The 21,056-nt window shown below is 33.5% G+C and overlaps 1 protein-coding gene across 6 annotated transcripts in view; it reads right to left on the bottom strand.

The window, feature by feature from the left end:
* PDS5B (PDS5 cohesin associated factor B) overlaps nucleotides 1–21,056 on the bottom strand; it is a 192,253-nt gene that overhangs the window by 65,395 nt on the left and 105,802 nt on the right. For all 6 annotated transcript variants that reach the window (XM_058687917.1, XM_058687906.1, XM_058687927.1 and 3 more), the window contains exons 13-18: nucleotides 20,461–20,574; nucleotides 13,745–13,826; nucleotides 10,465–10,513; nucleotides 8,155–8,294; nucleotides 6,740–6,855; nucleotides 1,580–1,685 (exon numbers count right to left, since the gene is read on the bottom strand). In XM_058687917.1, coding sequence (XP_058543900.1) covers nucleotides 1,580–1,685; nucleotides 6,740–6,855; nucleotides 8,155–8,294; nucleotides 10,465–10,513; nucleotides 13,745–13,826; nucleotides 20,461–20,574 — 607 coding nt within the window. The remainder of the gene's footprint in view (nucleotides 1–1,579; nucleotides 1,686–6,739; nucleotides 6,856–8,154; nucleotides 8,295–10,464; nucleotides 10,514–13,744; nucleotides 13,827–20,460; nucleotides 20,575–21,056) is intronic.

Genomic DNA, 21,056 nt, shown 5'->3' on the forward strand with positions numbered 1-21,056 from the left:
TTCACTTTATTACCAGACCTTATAACTTACATATAATAATTTTATTTTTTTATTTATAAAAAAGCAAAGGAAATAAAAAAACTCACATCAGTTTAAAAAGAACAAAAAATTGGGGCGCCTGAGTGGCTCAGTCGGTTGAGCGGCCGACTTCAGCTCGGGTCACGATCTCACAGTCCGTGAGTTCGAGCCCCACATCGGGCTCTGTGCTGACCGCTCAGAGCCTGGAGCCTGTTTCAGATTCTGTGTCTCCCTCCCTCTCTGACCCTCCCCTGTTCATGCTCTGTCTCTCTCTGTCTCAAAAATAAATAAACGTTAAAAAAAATTAAAAAAATAAAAAAAATTAAAAAAAAAAGAACAAAAAATTGAGATGTCAGTAGAAAATGAACACAGGATAAAAAATAATGAATTCACCATAAGGAAAACACTAATGATTAACATATGGAAGTTATACCTCAGTGCCAATAATTACACAAATTAAAACATTATTTTTAGTTATCAAATTAGCAAATCTCTTTAAAATTTACAATATTCCATGTTTGTGAAGATAAGTTAGGCACCTTCCTTCACTGTTGATGGAATTATATAGGAGTATGATTTTTCTGTGAAGGAATTCGACTAAATATATACATCAAAAATTTTTGAAACTGATCATTCTCTTTACATTTCAGGATTTTTTTTAAAAAAGGCATTTGCAAGAGATCTTAAGACATATTTATCTTTGCAGTGATTATAAGAATAAAATTAGAAAAATCTAAATATCCAGAGAAACAGTTGGGAATACTATGACACCGCAAAAGTGAACTAATCACCATTTCAAAAAAAATAATGTTTCTTAATATGAGCCAGACACTGTGCTAAGAAACTTACGTACATGGTTTAATTTAGTGTTCTGTGAGATAAGTGCTATCATTATCTCCATTACAGATAAGGAAGCGGAGGCAATGAACTTACCCAAAAGCATCCATCAAATAAATAACAGCCATAAATCAGATATGTTTTTTGGCACTCTTAAAAACGCTATCTTAAAAACCACTGAAAAAATGCTTGTAATTTAATGAGGGAAAATAGTCAAGATATAAAACTATACACTCAGTCTAATCTCAACTATATAAAGTGGGCATTGTTTTCAAGACTAAAAGGGAAACAAAAGAAATGTTTATGTATGATAGGTTTATGAAAGTTTTCTTCTTTATAATTTTATACTTTCTAAGTTGTCAACAATTAACTGGTATTTGTGTAATAAGTACAAGGCAGTAGCTTATTTTAACTAACAAAATAAAAGGTAAAATGAAGTTTTAGGAAGAATTTGGCTCCATCTTTGCTTCCTGATGACAACTTCTAAGTATAATTCACTATTTTAGTGTAATAATACTAGGCTATATTATACAATTTAAACCTTAAAATATTTAGCTTACATGTTAGAGGAAATGAGGAATTTCTACATGACCTAAAATGATTGAGAAAATTTTACTTCAGGTTCTATAAACTTAAGAAGCAAGTCTGAAGCACACAAAACATATACTATACATATTAGGCAGTCACCTGATTAGGCTCTTCATTTCACCATATGCACACTTACCTTAAGCAGTTCAAGACCTGCCCTGATGGCCTGATCAGTTGGAACACCCTCGTCTTCATCATCTGCTGTTCCATCTATTGATTTGTTCACTTGCTTAATAAGAGCACTAAAGTATGAGGGGAAAAGACGGTCATATTTTCAAGTGGCCTTTAGTAGCAATGTCTAAGAAAAATAATCCTGGATATTTTCTATATAGACCATATCCAAACACATAAAAATCTGATATAGTTGTTTCCCAAACATTACTGCAAAACAAAAAAACTGTAATAGGTATTTTGAGGCACTTGTTTTCAAAACAGTATTTTCCCCTGTCCATTCAAATGAAGTCCAAATGTTATCTGATTTGCTGTTTATTAATGCTATCTATATTTTTATTCTTGCATTTTCCATGGAAGATCTATGCCTAAACACATAAACAGATGTCTTCTAATTATCTAAAATTCATTACTTCTCCAGAAGTCCCACAATGTATATTGAAATAAAGGATAAATGGCAATATTAAGCACTTTCAAATATTACTTGCCAAAATATTGCCAAAAGCACTTGCCAAATATTACTATGTGTCAGTACTGTTGTTAAGAGCCAGAAACACACAGGCCTGTTCCTGAAAGGTGTAAAAATACCTAGATAATAGACCTATAATAAAACTTCATTAGAAATTAAAACATTAAAAAGGAAACAAAATGCTTTGAATTTTCTTCTAAAAACAAGTTTGCTTTTTTTTTTTTTTTTTTTTAAACATTTATTTATTTTTGAGAGACAGTGAGAGATAGAGCATGAGCATGGGAGGGGCAGAGAGAGGAAGAGACACAGAATTTGAAGCAGGCTCCAGGCTCTAGGCTGTTAGCACAGAGACCGACGCAGGGCTTAAACCCACAAACTGCGAGACCGTGACCTGAGCCGAAGTTCGATGCTTAACCGACTGAGCCACCCAGGCGCCCCTAAAAACAAGTTTGTTATTTTAAAATAAACATTTATAATGCAATGTCAATTATCTAAAATAATCACTCACACTTTCAGGCATTCTTTTATAAAAACCAAATAACATACACTAAGGGTAGAGACATAGTATGTATCAAAATACAGGAAAATTTAACTATTCAATTGTTCCTTAAAATGCTTAGTAGCTCTATATTTCTACAAAAATATTATGTACTCAAATTTAAGTTCAAGCTACGAGTCAAATTTATCTGTCCTCCTTCAGGGTCTCCTTAAAATTTATCACCTCTTAGTGGCTGATCTATTGATTAACTGTGTCTCATTGCTCCAACTATCCCGAATAAAACTATCTCAGGGGCCCCAAGGGTTTTTACCTAGACATCCCACAGGAATGAAAAATACCACCTATCCAAAATCAAATTCATTATTTTCTTCCATGATTAAGGGCATGAAGCTCTCAGTCTAGTGAAGGAAGGCCAAAAATAAGTAAACAAATACAGAAAAAATATAATCGGGAACAACAAAGATTAGAAAGAAGGCAAAGACAAGAAGTGAAGTTCGTTACCCAGCATAGTCAGGAAAGGCATTTCTGAGCTAAGAACCAAAGAACAAGAGCCAGTCATATAAAAATCTGTGAGAAAAAGCATCAACCTCTTTGGAAAACCAAAGAGAATCAACTGAAAAACTATTAAAAAATACTGAGAGTTCAGTGATGTGACACTAACAAAACACAAAAAAATCAACAGTGTTTTTCTCTATCAGCCAAAGCCACCTATAAAATACAGACGGGGAGGGGCGCCTGGGTGGCGCAGTCGGTTAAGCGTCCAACTTCAGCCAGGTCACGATCTCGCGGTCCGTGAGTTCAAGCCCCGCGTCAGGCTCTGGGCTGACGGCTCGGAGCCTGGAGCCTGTTTCCGATTCTGTGTCTCCCTCTCTCTCTGTCCCTCCCCGGTTCATGCTCTGTCTCTCTGTCCCAAAAATAAATAAAAAACGTTGAAAAAAAAAAAATACAGACGGGGAAAATCTATTCACAACAACAAGTCAAAATACATAAAATAAAAAGTTATAAATGCACAGAATCTATGTGTAAACTCTAAAACTATATGAAGGGAGCATATAGGGATTTGAATAAACCAAAACAAGTCATTTTATAAAATGGGAACACAATATTATACAAATGGCATTTTTCACTAAATCTACAAATGTATCAGGGCAACACAACTTGGTAAAGAAGATTCAACATATTCATTCTATGGCTCAACTGGAAAAATCAATTAAGGTTTGGGAACAGCCAATTAATTTTAGTGGGGGGAGGATGAAAGAACTTTCTCAACAAGATAAAAAGTATCATTAAAACCTCAGAAGACAAAGGAACCAAATCGAAAATTCATTAAGAATCCAAATCATACAAAAATTTATGCTATAATAAGGAAACATTGCAAATCAAAATTGGGAAGGGAAGAATCTTCCAATAAATGGAGTTGATACAGCTAGCATTTAAAGGATGGATATCTATTTCCACATTATACTAAAATGAATTCCAGACCAATTAAAGATTTAAACAGAAAAAACATAACCACCTAATATGATACCAAAGGCAGAAAAATCGTAAAGGAAACAAATGACAGATTTAATTATATATAATTTATACAAATTTGAAAGGCAATAGAACTAAGTTAATGGCCTTATTTTATAAAGGATTCTTACAACCAATAAGCAAAAGACAACTTCTCCAAGTCTCTCATAGAAAAGTATTTCAAAAAGCAATTAACCAAGAAATATATGGGGGAAAAAATGTTCAACTTTATTAGTGACACATTGTTTTTAAAAAAGAAGATCATCATTCACCTGTAAAATGGCAAGGACTAAAAAGGTTAATAGCCACTCTAGCAGGAAGAGTTAGGTGAGTTGGACACTCACTGACTACTGGTGGGGACTAAGAGTGGAATCTGAGACATATATAGTGTGATGGTTAACCAAGAGGGCTCTGGAGCCAAACTTCCTGGGTTACAATGTCATTCGCCACTTCCTAGCAGTGGGGAAATTATTCAACATCTGTGTAACTCACTGTTCCTTATCTATAAATTGGAAATGATAACATTTCTTGTCTCATACGGTTAAGAAGTAAATGAGCAAAAGAGATAAACATTTAGAATCATCCCAGGCACTTTATAAGGACTAACTGCTACTACGTGTTACTGTTATTTATGTTTTGATATATTTTCTGTATCACTATGACCTATTGACAATAAAGCCAAAGACCTATTTTGATTCTCAGTCAGAATGTTCATGGTACACATTATTTGTGAAAACTTTCTCGCACTTATCTTTCAAAACACTACAAAAACCTGGTGTTCTTACATTCCTGTAATTTTTCTACTGTTAAACAAAATTCCAATGTTCTGTCCATGATCTTTATATCTTTTTACTTCTTTCTATACAATCTCTTGCCCAGGGAAAGAATCCATTATCACAGTTTCACATTAAGCTCAATTTTCCTTGATTTTTTAAGAACTTTTTGGTCATGTCCAAGTAAGAAGCACATGAGATCCCTTAATTCTTTTCAAAGTTATTACTATGTGCTTCATTGGAACTTGAGTTCTTAGACTTCTGACTCCTCAACTTTATTCCCATCTCCAGTAAGATGACCCATTCTTTTAAAACCTTCCCCAAATATAATCTTTCCTTTCCATCCCACTACCAGCATCCAAAATTTATAACACTTTACAGTCTATCCCTTCTACTTCCTTCCTCCTACCCATCATTAATCATCCACTGTTCTCAACAGACTAAAGTAAAAGCTCTAAAGTTATACCTTAAATGCTTTCCACAATCTGATCCCAACTCCTTTTTTAGCATTATTTCATAATATTTCTATACCTTTCCACACTATAATTTAAATGGATGGCAATCATTTCCTAAATATCCTTTTTTTTTTTTTTTTTTTCCTATCTAGCTAGCTTGGTTTATATTAACCTCAGTACCTAGAATATTCTTTCTCCCACCTCCATAAAAACATAATCTTACACATTCTTCCTCTTAGGTCAAATACTACTCTCTTAGAGAAATCCTTGAGTCCTCTGAACACTGTCTGCATTAATTTTATGAAACTATAATATAATCTCTCAGCTAAAACTCTTTATTCCATTACCAAACAGAGGGTTAATAAAAAACAAAAAGTATGGTTTGCTAGTATCTAACTAGCATTGCCTTGAGTATAGAAAGCATGAGATTATTTACTTAAATAAGGAGTTTCAGTCTGATTCAGTACTAATATAGAGGGGTCTGATTTTTTTGTTTTAAAACCATAGAAACCTTTCTTCAAATGAAAACTGATGCAAGAGGAATCCAAAGTGACTACAGGGTATCCAAAGTGGTGTCTCCCTACTTTGCAGGGGATCACAGTCCAAAAGCTACAGCCTCTACCCTCCCAAACAAACAAACAAATCCCCCAAAAGGGTTCACTGAGTACAGGATGGTATTATTTAGTGTAGATTGTAATATATCTCATTTACTGATGACCAGTAAATCAGAATGTAATGAATGTATGTATGCGTGTATGTGTGTGTATACACACACACACACACACACACACATTCTGTAAGTGCTTTCTTTTCTCAACCAGTTGAAACATTTTAGGAAAATGTTTAAAAAAAACAAAACAAAACATTTTACCTAAGGGAATACAGTCATAAAAAGAAAAGTATTTTCCAAGATGTCACAGTTAGGTGATACATAAGCGGAAGTGAGTATTGTTTTAAAAATAACACTTTGCGTTCTCAAATATCTGTGAAAATGCATCATATACTGCTTTACAACATATTCACCTAATCTTCTTTTCCTGAGGGCATAATTACAAGTTGTCTGCATTACTCATCCTATTCAAGCTACCTAAAAAGAGTAATTCCTGGTATACTGGTAACAGAAACTAGGCTTAAAATGACATTTTCTCATCTAAATGGAAGTAATATTTAACATGAAAATAAATAACAAGATAAATATACACAAATATGTACAGATCAGTGTGTATACATACATTACACACACATATATATGAACAGACAGATGTACAGACATATATAGATTCATATATAGCCACTTTACATATACAAAAAATCTACACAGTTAAGTGCCTTGTGTATAGCAGGTACTCAAAAGCAACTGACTGAAGTATGAATGAATGAACAGTAACGAAAATTTAGTATTTTTATATACAAATACCTGATAGATTCAGTATCTATGTGCACAGGTGCTATCCTCTCCAAGAGAAACTTGATCATTTCCAGGAAAGGATTTGTAGGTTGTTTGGGGTTGCCCAGCTTCTTAGTTATTTCACGCTGTAAGGTAGATTTTTTTTTTTAAATATTACAAAAATTTGTTTAAATAAATACGTCACATTAAAATGTTTAGGACCTAAAGTAATTAAAATCATGCAATACTGGTATTGGAATAAGAAAATCAACAGGAATTGCATGAATTGAGCAAACAAAACTAAGAATTTTGCATATGAGAGGGGTAACATTTCAACTAACAGGAAAAAGATGGATTATTCAATATACTGTTTTGAAATAACTGAACAGACATATAGAATAAAGAGACAGATCCCTATCTCATACTCTATACCAAAAACATTCCAAAGAGATAAAACAAGTACAAAAGAATAAAACCAAGGGTCAGTGGAGATAAATACTTCAGAGAGTAATATAATCAAGGAAGCTTGTTAAAACTGTAGATTCTTGGACCTCACTGAGGAGATTAGTCAATCTGGGGTGGAGACAAGAATCGTTTTCTCTTTATTAAAAACCTCTCGGAAGATGCACTGGCAACAGACTGAGAAATCCTTACATCAGTAAATATTTTCATTGACTTGCGATAGAATGGGGTTTTGAAAGCAGGACACAAAAGGCAAAAACCTTAAAGAGTCTGCTGATAGACTTAGCTAGATAAAAATAAAACTATGGTACATAAAGAACATCAAAATCAAAATGGAAGGGTAGACTATAAATGACAGATAATTATTTGCAGCTTAATTAACACATATGATTAACAAATCAATAGGACAAAGATAAATGTCATTCCATAGGCAAAGATTAAAAACATACAACACACAAAAAAACACAAATGGCTAATATGCCCAAGGAGAAAAAAAATGGTCAAATGACCAGGAACCATGACTACAAATCCCACCAAAATAATTATGTTTTGAGTTTTGCTTCTTTCCAACAATGACAGAATCCAATACTGAATCTATCCTAAAGAAATAATCAAGGCTGTGTAAAATGATTTAGCTATAAAGATATTAAAGTGTTCTTTAAACAAAAACTGGGGAAAAAAATCTCAATGTGTAACATAAGTGGATTGTTCAATTCAATGGTATGCTATGTTGCTATTAATGCTGTAAAAAACTAATAAAAATAAGTAAAATGCACAAAGCTGTACAGATAATATCTTATTTTGGAAGATACATCCTACAGTATTAACAATTGTCTCTACACAGGGGTCACAGTTATCTGTATTGTCATTTCTGTGATATTTTCTAAATTTTACCCAACAAATATAAATTATTTTATAAAAAGGGTCAAAAAAAGATGTGAGGGTTTCTTGAAACATTAGCTCTTCTAATCGTCTTCCCTTACCACACAGCCTTCAGCCTGCTTGCAGGAGCATGTTGGACTAACAAGTACTTCCAGCTGTTTTCTTATTTTCTCATCATCTTCCAACACCTGTGTGAACTTCTTCATGAAATCCTGAGCCTTACCAGGATCTGGCAAATTTCCTTCAATCAATTAAAATCCAATTAAAATGCTATTTCAGAAATTTCTCAAAATAACAGAAGATCAACATTCTTCATTCTTATTACTTTAATAATCCTAATTTACAAATTCTGTTTAGTTTAATTAGAAATTGTGGATCAACTTCAGTAGTCAATTTTCCCTAAATTCTGCTTTCTAGAAATAGGAAACAAGAACACTATGAAGAAGCATCTTGGTAGGGAAAGACTGAACGGACTCTAAATACCCCTTATAATATTTAAGGGCATTAAATGTCCACCTGAAGATAACAATTTATTACTGTCTCAAGTTTGTTGTGTATACTGTTCTCTTGTAACTCACAGAAAGAGATCAGTAAGTTTCACCTTTAAGAAACCATTCTCCTATACTGAGTTACTGTTAAAACCATCCGGTTCATATACACATGGCTATCTGTCAATGACACACGCTGAGTAACAGTTTCAGGTATTGCTGCTGGATGTTATGATTGCATGAGAAAGGATGAGTCCTCATAGAATCAAAGATGATTTTTATACTACTCTCCTAATATATCCATGTATTAAAACACTTATGAAAGCTAGTAAAATGCTAATCCTAGTGTCTATTTTTTTTTTTAATTATTCACAAATGTTACAGAGGACCAGACTAGGATACTTCTAATAACAGAAATTATAATACAGAACCACGGACTGTAATAAAAGTTGTAAAAATTCAACTAAATCTTAAAACATGAATGCAGTCTTTAAGTTCATATACAACTTTGAAATTCCATTTCAAGTCTTGGCTAGATCAATGAGGATAATAAGAACAAACTGTCCCTATTAATACTTGACTATCTGACTTTTTCATGTTCTTATAATACAAAAAAAATCTACTGTAGTGTCTTCAAATAATTTTGGACAATGTAACTTTACAGCCCCTCCATAATGTGTAAGTATCGTGTTAAAGGCTACAATAAAATCTACCATTTAAGAAACAAAAAGAATGAGCATGAGGTAAGAGGGAAATGGGAAATGGGGGAGGGGGTGACAGAGCGAGAAAAGAGGGAGGAAACAAAAAACCTGTATTTCAACATTCTACAAACATACTTGACCATGGAACCCTTTTTTCTAACAGTACTATTAACACCTTCAAGATACCAGCATTCCTCAGAACAGAATTTGGGAAAACAGGGGTAAAATATAGAAAAAATATAGGAGATACCTCCTTTTAAGAGACAGCGCCACAGCCAAACTACTGAGGAAATAGTTATTAAAAAGCAATACCAGAAAATCACTTGCTTTAAGGTTATCCAAAGAGACTGAAACTAATTTATGTTTAACTGCCCAAAACTAAAAGATACTTTGGTCTTAAACCTGTACTCATGCCAAAAATCCTATCGCTTAGTCTAAAATTCAGTTAATTAGGTTACTGTTCTCTTCAGAACCTGAGCATTACTTCCATACACAGCTTGAAATATTTGTTAACATCTCAGAAATCCATCTAAGATAAATCTGTTCACTACTACCAAGTGGAAACTCAGCAGAAGCATTACCTGATTTTCCGTCTGTCCGTGTGCTGTGCTACACAGTGATCTCTGAGGTGGGTGGAAAAGCAACTGCCATACAAAAACAGCTACACTGCCCTATCCTTGCACTGAACAAAGGAGATGTGCCACACAATCCTTTTGTATTTACTGTCAAGTGCAATTAAATAACATTTTATTTGAAATCACTGAAAGCAAAAAAGCAAATCAGTACTTTTTTTTCCCCCCAAAGAAGCTCTTCTGTGGTTATTAGGTATATCTTTTCCTCTAAATTTTGGCTCAGAATGAAATTAGCTTCAGACAGATTCACATTAAAGCAAGCAACACCAAGGAAAAGATTCAGTTTTCACAGCAAGGTTATGCAATAATTTGAATGAATTCCCCAAAATATATTTATATAATAAACCCTTTCTCCAGCGTTTGTTCATTCCAACACACAAAAGAAAAAGAAAAATTCTGTGTAGCAAAATAAATGAGAATCAGAGAAAAAGAAAAGCTGAAGCTGAGTTGTCTGTTAAACAAAAATCAAAAACACTTGACTCTTTTCCTGTATTATCAGGGCCTAAAGTGGAACTCCACGAAACAAGTTACCAAAAACAAATATTTCAATTAAACCTTCAATTTTACATATAATATCTGAAATAACTTACTTGTAATAACCATTACTTTTGAAAATATGGCCTTGACACTGGCATCTGTCTGTAAATCACACAAAAAACACAAAATTAGTACTTCCTAATAATCTTCATCATACCCTTCAGAAAATTAGAGAATAACCTACTAATGTTCCAGGCCCACACCCGGACCACCACCACTGTGAGCTCCTTCTTGAACCAGGTTCAAACTCGACAAAGTGGATGAAAGTGGAAGTGAGTGCTCTGTTGTCACCATCTCTTCCCTCACCCTGTTTGGTCAGCCTCCAAACAAACAAACAAAAGACTGTTGTACCAACCTTTAGAAACAGGGAGAGATTTTGTTTTCTTTAGTAGTGAAAGAACAGGGCAACTTAGATTAGAAAAGGAATAAAATAACCTGGTTTTCAAGTTTTTAAGCTTATCTCAAACAAAAAGTTGATAAGGATATAATGCCGGTTGACTTAAGGCCTTCCCAAAATTTTTAAGCCAGAGGACTATAAGGCATAGTCATGGAGCTTATGGGGAAGAACTAGATATAGACCATTACAAAAACGCCACTGACATGTACAAAAGATTCTTCCAAGAGTGCTGTTTATTTGCTGTATGAACATTATTTCAGTAAATCAACATGTCACCATATTGTGCTTCATGTAATACAGTCTGTAAAGTCGTATGTGTAAAAAATGTTTCTAGGGGCGCCTGGGTGGAGCAGTCGGTTAAGCGTCCGACTTCAGCCAGGTCACGATCTCGCGGTCCGTGGGTTCAAGCCCCGCGTCAGGCTCTGGGCTGATGGCTCGGAGCCTGGAGCCTGTTTCCGATTCTGTGTCTCCCTCTCTCTGCCCCTCCCCCGTTCATGCTCTGTCTCTCTCTGTCCCAAAAATAAATTAAAAAGTTGAAAAAAAAAATTAAAAAAAAAAAATGTTTCTAAAGGTGCTAGTTATTCAATGCATCAAGTTAGTGTTGTTTTTTTTAAAGGTGTCATTCAGCAACTCTGTATAATATACTGAACCAGAAAAATACTGGAGTGAAGGCAAAAAAATAAAATAAAAAAATCATCCCTAGTTAGAAGGAACTTGCTAAGAGAAGATACAAAACACAGAATTCAAGAGTTAATTCCCAAATATTTGGAATTTAAAGTATTTGAATAAATCTGTCCAGAATCAAAAGATTCTATTGTTTAATTTGGGGGAAGCAGGTGTTGCTGGGCTTTCAAGAAGTTGATCCACATGAAAAGGAAAGAGTATCAACAAAAGTACAGCACTAGAAATTATGTCCCTTTGTGTGACACTGAGCAAATCTAAATTTAGTTAAATAGAGAAGAAGGGCTATACTGCTGAACTAAATAGGAATAAAAACTACCTTTATCAGACTGAATAAGGAAAAAGGCAAAAAAACATACTGATTACTAAGAGTCTTCCTAGTAAAAGAGGAATATAAACACCCAAAAATTAAATATAGCTTTGAATTTTTTCTACCCTTAACTCTATAATGTCTACTATAATTCTCAGTATAAAGTGAGGTACTATCTTCCATTTGGTTTCTTCTTCAACCCGACACATTAATGAGAATTTCCTCTTTAACCTGGATAACTCAGTAATTATTTTAAGACAAGTTAAAGGAAAATTCCACTAGGTGGGAAGACATTAAAACATTTTAATTGAATTGAGACTATATTTTGTTATTTCACATGAGAACGAAATTATAAGACCCTCCCAACTTGTTATCAACCGGCAAGGGAAAAGAAGGTCCCACTAAATAAATTTTAAAAGGACAGTGAAAGTCAAGAACAAAGTTATTTTTTTTATTAGTCTCATACATCATGCTGTTCAACATATGACCTGCACACTTAATATACTACTTGGCTATTATGACTTCAATAATGCCTAAAATCAGGAATAATTTTATTTACATACACATGAAAACATCTCATATTTTTGGTTAACCATGCAACTTTGACCAAAAGGAAGTAAATTAATACAGCTCTAATCAGCAAATAGGAGAACATTATCCAGAGCTTATTAACTAAAATACACTAGCTTATCGCATTAGAACATTAACTGAAACACATGTTTACTGGCTGAAGCATACTAACTTAAATGGAATTTTCCAATTTTGCTAGTTGGCAGAGAAAGTACTGAAATAGCAGAATCACACTAACATTAGTTTTAAGTCATTTATAGTAAGAAAAAAGTAATTCTAGCAGGTTCAATATATTCAATAATCAAAGAGATTATGTTATGTTCAATAAACCAGAAGCAAAGAGATTACTGTTAGCCCTAACATGAAACAACTCCTCTCTATTGACCTCTGTTCTATGACCATGCAGTATATGTTTTGTTTTGTGGAAGTTTTTTTTTTTTGGGGGGGGGGGAGATGGTGGTGAGGCATTCCACTATAGACTGAAAGGAAATAAAACGTAACAGCACATTGTCACTTATGTGTGTCATTTAAAATGACCACACGTACTGCTTTTTCAATGAATTATACCTTTTACAGGCCTATATACAACATTCTCAAAAAAATTCAAGGGGGGAAAAAACTAGAATCACTGTGAAATTTCAAAAAATAAAATACATCAACTGAGTGAATACCACAATTATAATTATGAAAATCAAGTAGTACATTAAAACTACTGTGATATTTTAAGTAAAAATATAAAGATACTTAACTAAAATTGCATGATACTAAAATTTTCTAAAACCACAAGACTATTCAAAGATGATGGGAACATTTTAGTGTGGCAAGACAGAGTGCAGTTTTACTCTATTTTCTATGTTTTCAATGACAGTTATTGTTTTGTTTTGTTTTTTTTAACTATAAAAGAACTTTAATTCTGAGAACAAAGAAGTACATTCTCTTTCCTGTTAGGTATCATCTTTTACAAATATAATAAATGTAAAATTTTAAATGTTCTACGCAATCAATTTCTTAAAAATTTCTGTGTTCTGGGGCACCTGGGTGGCTCAGGTGATGATCTCACAGTGGTGAAATCAAGCCCCACATCAGACATTGTGCTGGGGCTTTGCACTGGGCATGGAGCCTGCTTAAGAGTCTCTCTCCCCCCTTTCCCTCCGCCCCTCCCCTGCTCATGAAATTTCACTCTCTCAAAAAAAAAATAAAAATAAAAATAAATTTGTTTTTCAGTGTTCTAAATTAGAGATCATAGCTTCTCGAGTAGAATGGCTCCATATAGAAATAGGTATTTCAACACACTGTAGCAATGGTGAAGAGTAACTAAAATATAGGTGTTTTACAAAACTTGTCAAAGAAAAACTTTTCATTAAATTTAACTTACTTTGGGTTGCTTAATTAAGTCAAGCAAATCCTTTACTTGATGTCGGAGCAGATTTTGACATTTCCACATCTCATTCAATGCTCTGAAAAACACAAACACATCAATTTAAATAACAAAACAGAATAAAAATCCTACTGGAATATTCCAAATATATTGCTTTTCAAGTTCAAATATTAACAAAAAAATGAGAGACGAGGTAAATTTCACAGGACTAAGCAAACTGATGATGTATGGGGAGAAAGAAGAGTCCTACATAAAAGACACGAACATTGGAAGCAATATTTGTATTAAAAGAAAATGGTTGTTTTTTGGTTTGTACAAAAATAGGGAAGAACTATTATTAACTACAACATGTCTGTAAACTAGGGTAGAAGAATTACCTACTGAGATTATAACCTTTAGAAATAAAGGAATGCGTGATGGAGTAAGGTCCTACGGTAGGCAGGATAAAAAGGAATCAAAGAAAAGAGTGAATACTGAGAAAACGAGGGATAGTTTTTCCTACAACAGAAATATTTACAATGTTACTTCATAGATTATGTTTATGTATTATATAAAATATATATTATATACCTATATATAAGTAAACAGTCATTAAATAAGATTAAAATATGTAACCAAACTGATGTAAATTAAAAAATGACAATTTCTCACTTGTTTTATTTAATCCTCAAATTCTCAGTTTAGAGGTACAATTTATGTGTTTAGATTTTTAAGGACTCACTGAGGTTTACAGTCTGAATGAAGTATACAGAGTTAATTAAACAACATGTTTATATAAATTATATAAACCAGGTATTTATTATATGTTATATACAACTATAACATTCCATATAAGTAAAAATATGTATACTATATAATTTCATGTACATGTATTTACATGTTATATATAAATGTTTGTTATATAAATATGTATTATTACATAGATACATGTATTTACATATTATTTGAATACTATTTTTATATGGCAAAATTTTTGATGTCCTCTTAATACTTTTATTGTTTTCAGGCAGAAATTTAAATCTAAAATTAAACTATATACATACTCAAGAAAATATGCATAAATCCTAACAGCTAATGTTATTGAAATACTACATTACAGAATTCAAAACCACATATATTTTAATATATAAAAAGAGAATTTTCCAAAACCAAATACTTTCCATTATTTTGTTTCCAATTTTCTATAGATCTATTACCCTCCAGTATCATTCATATGAAGCATTGCCATAAAAAGTAATACGGTACAGAAGCATATAAAACCACCCTTTCTCTTTTGACAGACGATCGTTAAAAATTTTCATTCTCCTCCTTAACACTGTGTTTTAAGAATACCTTTGGATACCTTTATGGAAGTAAAATAGTTTAAATGTGGACACTTAAGTTCCTTTACAGTCATCACCTCAAAATGGTACTGGCAAACCAACAGTACTGGGGACATTGTATCTTCGAAGTTAAATTTAAAATAACTATACTATTTTCAAGTTATTAAATTTCAATTAAAAGTTTAATTGGCATGTTTTAAGAATGTAAATATGAAAAGAAAAATGACCAGTATACAGAAGGCTGTAAAAGTCTAACAGCTAAGAGTTAATTTTCAAAGAAACAGAGCAGTCATCTGTGAAATTATTCCTGAATTCCAATGTCAATGAATGGTCTCTCACTTGCTAACACTATATCATTACTTACAACTTCTGACAGGCCTAGATTTTGTAACCTGTCTTCACTTAAACTAAAACAGAAACTATTTTACCTATTATAGTTATTTGTTACTTTAAATATGAAATCTCAAGTAATTCTAAATCTCCTTCTAAACTATTATGGCTATAGCTTAAATCAAAAAGTGACCACCACTAAATTTATATTGTAATATATTTTTAGGGAAACCATCCTCTGAAGTACTTTAATAAAATTATCTTAAGCAGCAAAGACAAATTTATGCTTGTGTTTGCCCTTCTCAACAGTCCTTAAAAAGAAAAAAAAATAGTAGAAACATTATTATAAAGACTCATATCATTTCATATGAGCCTGAATTCCAGCTCTGTCACTACATAAATGTGAAAAATTTGCTTAAAGCATAGATACTCTTACAGTTGTCATCTGTTGAGTCCCCTCACTAGGATTTTGCACTAACTCGAAGAAAAAGACAGCCACCATTGGGTTGCAGTCAGAAACCTGCGCAAATATTGAAGAGAACCTCCCTTCCAACATTCTGCTCCCAGTTGGCAAATTACCCACCAGATGAACCCGTACAAAAATGGGTCAAGAGGAGAGCCAACCTAACCAAAGAGATCACAACCAGGACACCTGAAACTACCACTAACTTTTGTCATTAACAGTTGTTCTAGCAAACCTGGGGGAGGTGGCAACACACACCAGGATTAGAGAGTACTCAAGCCTCCCCTCTGTTCTCTTTTCCATTAGTGAAGATATTTAGTTAACTTAGGGGCTTACCCAAAACTGATATACATCAAAAATTTAAAACATATTAAGTACTTTGTCTTCCCCAGAAGAACATGATCATAGAAAAAAATATAGGCTCTTTCAGCAAATGATTATTACTGTTCAGGAAAATGAAAAAAAAAAAAAGATAAAATTTGAGACTCAAAAGATTTGCAAAAAATAAGATGGCTAATAATGTTTAGGAAGATGCAAAAAATTACAAGCCACTGATGGGAATACAAATTAGCATAATCATATTGGAAAATAATCTGACACCAGTTTACAATGCTGAAAATGTGTATACTCATCAATTCTACTCCTAGGTATACATCAGTGATTCCAAACCTTGGTTGCCCATTAAAATCTACAGAAACACTTTTCTAAAAACCCCAATGCCCAGACTACACTTCAAATTAAATGACCATCTCTGAAGGTGAGATTTAGGTGTCTGTATTGTTTAAACCTTCTTCAAGTAATTCCAACATGTAGCCAAATCAGAGAACCATTTATAACCACACCTTAGAGAAACCTATGCATGTGTATTCTCAATTGAAAACTGTTCATAGTGGTACTATCTGCATTAGTAAAAAAAAAAAAAAAAAAAATGGAAAGACAAATGTCCATTCTTTCCACGGACTCAAATTTCCAATGACAAGATAACAGAATAAAATTATGACATCATGACATAATGTAATTCAATACCACAGTGAAATTGAATGACCAAAAAGCTATATATATTTTTGATGAATCTTAGGAACACAATAAAATGGGGGGGGGGGGGGGGGAGGGGCGGTAGTTAGAGAAGACTATATCCACAATTGTTCCACTTTTGTAAAGTTCAAAAACAAGCAAAAATAAGTAATATTATTAAGGGATAGACATACATACATATATATAGACACATATAGATATATATAGAGAGACATATAGAGACATAGAGACAGACATATAGAGACATATATAGAGACATAAGGAGACACATATATAGAGACATAGAGAGACATATATATAGACATAGAGAGAGAGACATATGTGTATAAGACATATATGTATAAGACTATTTTTTAAAAGGAAATGAAAAATACATAATTAAGGCTAGTAGTATCCTTAGGTGAAAGACAGGAGGATGAAAAAGAGAAGAGTTCACAAGATGGATGTGGATTCACAGATATATTTATTACTATGTTTTGAAACTCATATGCAATTTCTTGGTGTGCATTAAATATTTCATAACAATAAATGTAACGACTTTTGGAGAAATCACAAATGTAAAGTAGAAGTTACAAAATGTTAAGTATTTGATTTACAGTTAGTTAATTCCAAAATGTTGGTTAAAATAAAAAATTATGTTAAAAGTATTATAAAGGCACCTGGATGGCTCAGTCGGCTAAGTGTCCATCTCTTGGTTTCAAGTCAGGTCCTGATCTCATGAGTCATGGGTTTAAGCCGCCCTGTTGGGCTCTGCACTAACAGTATGGAGCCTGCTTGGGATCCTCTCTCTCTTCCTCCCTCGCTCTGCACCTCCCCTGCTCGCTGTCTTTAAAATGAACTTTTTTTAAAAAAATAAAAATATTACAAATATCTGTTTTAAGTTAAAATACTTAACTATTCACTCACCATTTTTGTAGAATCAATTGGTCCACACACTGGAATTTACTTTAGACTTTGCCATGGTGTTATTTTTCAGTGTATCTTTTATGATTGGCAGTTTTACTTTTTAAAAAAAAAAAAGTTTATTCTTGAGAGAAAGTGAGTGACAATGTGTGCAAGACAGCGACCGGGGGAGGGGCAGAGAAAGGGAGGCAGAGGATACAAAGTGGGCTCCATCGACCACTGACAGCACAGAACCTGATGCCGGGCTCGAAATCACAAACCTTGAGATCCACCCAGGTGCTCCAGCATTTTTACTTTTTAATTCAATCAACCATTGTTGTTATTTAAGTGACAAATAATATTGGATACATATAGCTTTATAACTGCTATTTAGTGTTTTCTATTTACAATTATTTTTCTTAATTTTTTACATTTCTCATATTAAAGTTTTCACTAGTTCCGTCTCGCTCCTTCTGGGTTTGGAAGCCATACGTTCTAATTCTATTCTTTTAGGGCAACTCAAATTTTTAATTCGCACACTTAATTCACAGCTTAATTAATCAACATGTGTGTCCTCATTCTTCTGTGATAAAAGAACTGTAGAACATTTTATCTACATTCCTACATGCTGTTATCGGATAGTGTCCACCTAGTATTCAAAATTTTTTACAAACGCACAGGACCAACCAATCAGAAAGCAGGCAGTCCTTCTGCTGTGCCCAGGCACAGCGGAGAGTCAGGCGGAGGGAGGATCTCAGGGACTCTCGAGAGAGCTGACATACTGTTCAAGAAGTGTGCGCTGGCTAAATATCAGCCTAGATGCTAACTTACTTTTTAAAGTTTTTTTTTGTTTTGTTTTGTTTTAATGTTTACCTTTTTTTTGAGAGACAGTGCAAGCAGGGGAGAGGCAGAGACAGAGGGGGACAGAGGATCTGAAGCAGGCTCTGTGCTGACAGCAGAGAGCCCAATGCGGGGCTCAAACTCAGGAACCACGAGGTCACGACATGAGCTGAAGCTGGACACTTAACCGACTAAGCAACACAGACACCCTGATGCCAACTTACTTTTTAATCTACACCTCCTTCCCTCGTCAAGAAACTTTGTTATTATTATTATGACTAATTTATAGGCATTATTTAGATTTGCACAAGTGTTTGAAAATTTTGTTGCTTCTTACATCCTAATCCTTCCTTCTAGATTTAATGTCCTTTTTACCAAAAGAAATCATTATTCTTTAGTAATTTCATGTTGGATCTATGAGTGGAGAACTCTCATTTTTTGTTTGAAAGTGTTTTCATTTTTACTCATGAATGACAGGTGAGCTGAGTCAAGAAGTCCAGACTGTGATTTCCATAGGTTGTTTCAAATAGGATATAAGATACATATCTTATGTCATTCATTCATTCAAAGAAACCTTCAATTGCACCATGAAGAAGAGGATAAACTCTGAGTCTAAAAATGTTAGCATATGACAATTTTAGGTTTCAAAATCAACAAAATATGGTAGTAAATATTTGACTGTATGCAGTGGAAAAAGAATGAACTTTGGAACCAGGCAGAACAGAGTTCAAATCCTGACGTTGTCTCTTACCACTTGTGTGATTTTGTGCAAGTTAACTGACCTCTCTGGGATTCAGTTCCTCATGTGAAAAACAGGAAAAATATCACTTACATGAGGCACTGGCAAGCTTTTCTATAGAAGGCCACATAATAAATATTTTAAGCTTTGTGGGCCAATCTTTGTTGAAACTACTCAATTCTGCTGTTATAGCACAAAAACAGCCACTGATAATACTCTTCTGCCTGAAATACAGGAGGTAGTAAGAAATTAAATTTCCCCCATCTACAACCTTTTCCTCAACGTTTCTATGAAAGATATAAATAGCACATATAATAATTTCCATGGAGGAAATGAAGTCAAAAGCCCCATTAAGCAGAGGTAAAAATGAAAATTTATACAGCTCCTTAGACTTCCAATTTCTAAACATTTAATCCCCTACACTTGTAACTACATTTGCTGGAATGCAAAGGATCTACATTTTCTAAAGCCTCAAGCAAATAGATCGCAAGGCCTCAATTCCCTAGCCCTCAGTGTGATTCAATTAGCAATGTCTCTTCCATGTCCAAAATTTCAACTCCCTACAAAGGCACTCCAAAGTGTTATCTGAATGAAAAAGGTCATAAAAATGTATTTGTGCTTACCCATATGCCAAACTATAACACTATGTTGAGGCTATGCAGCACAAAAATATGTACCCTACTGCCCCACTGCAAAATTCAAATTAGTATCAGGTCAAAATAAGGTGGTAGGATTTTCTCAGTATGGACCTCCTTAATGCCTTAAGGAAAAAAATAAAAAAGGTACATCCATCCTTCTTGAAACAACAATATAAATGTCTGGGCGGGGGGTGAGGTGTGTGAGGGGGGTGGTGGGAATCAAATCCTGAAAGATTCCATGCCAGTCAGCTCTATTTTTAAATTGCTTACAAAAATCCTTGTTAATCTCATATTGACAGCAGTACCTTCTGAAAAGAGAACCAAATATTTTATTGTGTCTGACTAATTAAACAGTACTTTTATTACATAAACTGTTAACATTTAAAAATACAGTTGCAATTTTTTTCCCCCATAAAATACATTGCAAAAGAGGATAAGAACAAAATTTGACATTTGAAACATACTTCACAGCATTTAAATCCAGTGTGGCATATAAGTAATACAAGCATTTCATCCGTTCTGTAGTTTCCAAATTGTGGGGAACCATGTATTGAGCAAAGATCCGTTCAACAAGCAATCTACAAAAACAGAGAGAAGGTACTGTAATGACTTTTCTTAATGTATTGAATTTGTATATAAAATTCCAAAACATATAAAGAATATGTGTAAAAGAAGTTTCTGCTTTCAAAATGAAATCAAAGATTTCCTTCTGTAAGAAGAGGGACCAAAAAACGATTTAGCTGGATGTGCTAGCAACATCTCTATACCCAGCTAAGATAACTACCTCTGCATGACAGTGAATGTGTAGCAGGGATTCAATTTCCTTATCTGAATAATAAAACATTAAAAAAAAAAACCCACACCACGTCCTAACAAGTGGCAAATTCTAAGCACCTTTAAGTTAAAATTATAAAGAAATTGTTAAGATTCTTCTGAGTTTTTGTAGTAATCATCATGAAAAAAAGACCTGGTTAAAAGTACAAAAAAAAAGAACCAGCAACTCATAATAATGCAAATCTCCAGACAATGATGCTGCACACTCAAAACGTCTAAAAACTTC

Source organism: Neofelis nebulosa, chromosome 1 (genome assembly GCF_028018385.1).
Source record: "Neofelis nebulosa isolate mNeoNeb1 chromosome 1, mNeoNeb1.pri, whole genome shotgun sequence".
NCBI lineage: Eukaryota > Metazoa > Chordata > Mammalia > Carnivora > Felidae > Neofelis > Neofelis nebulosa.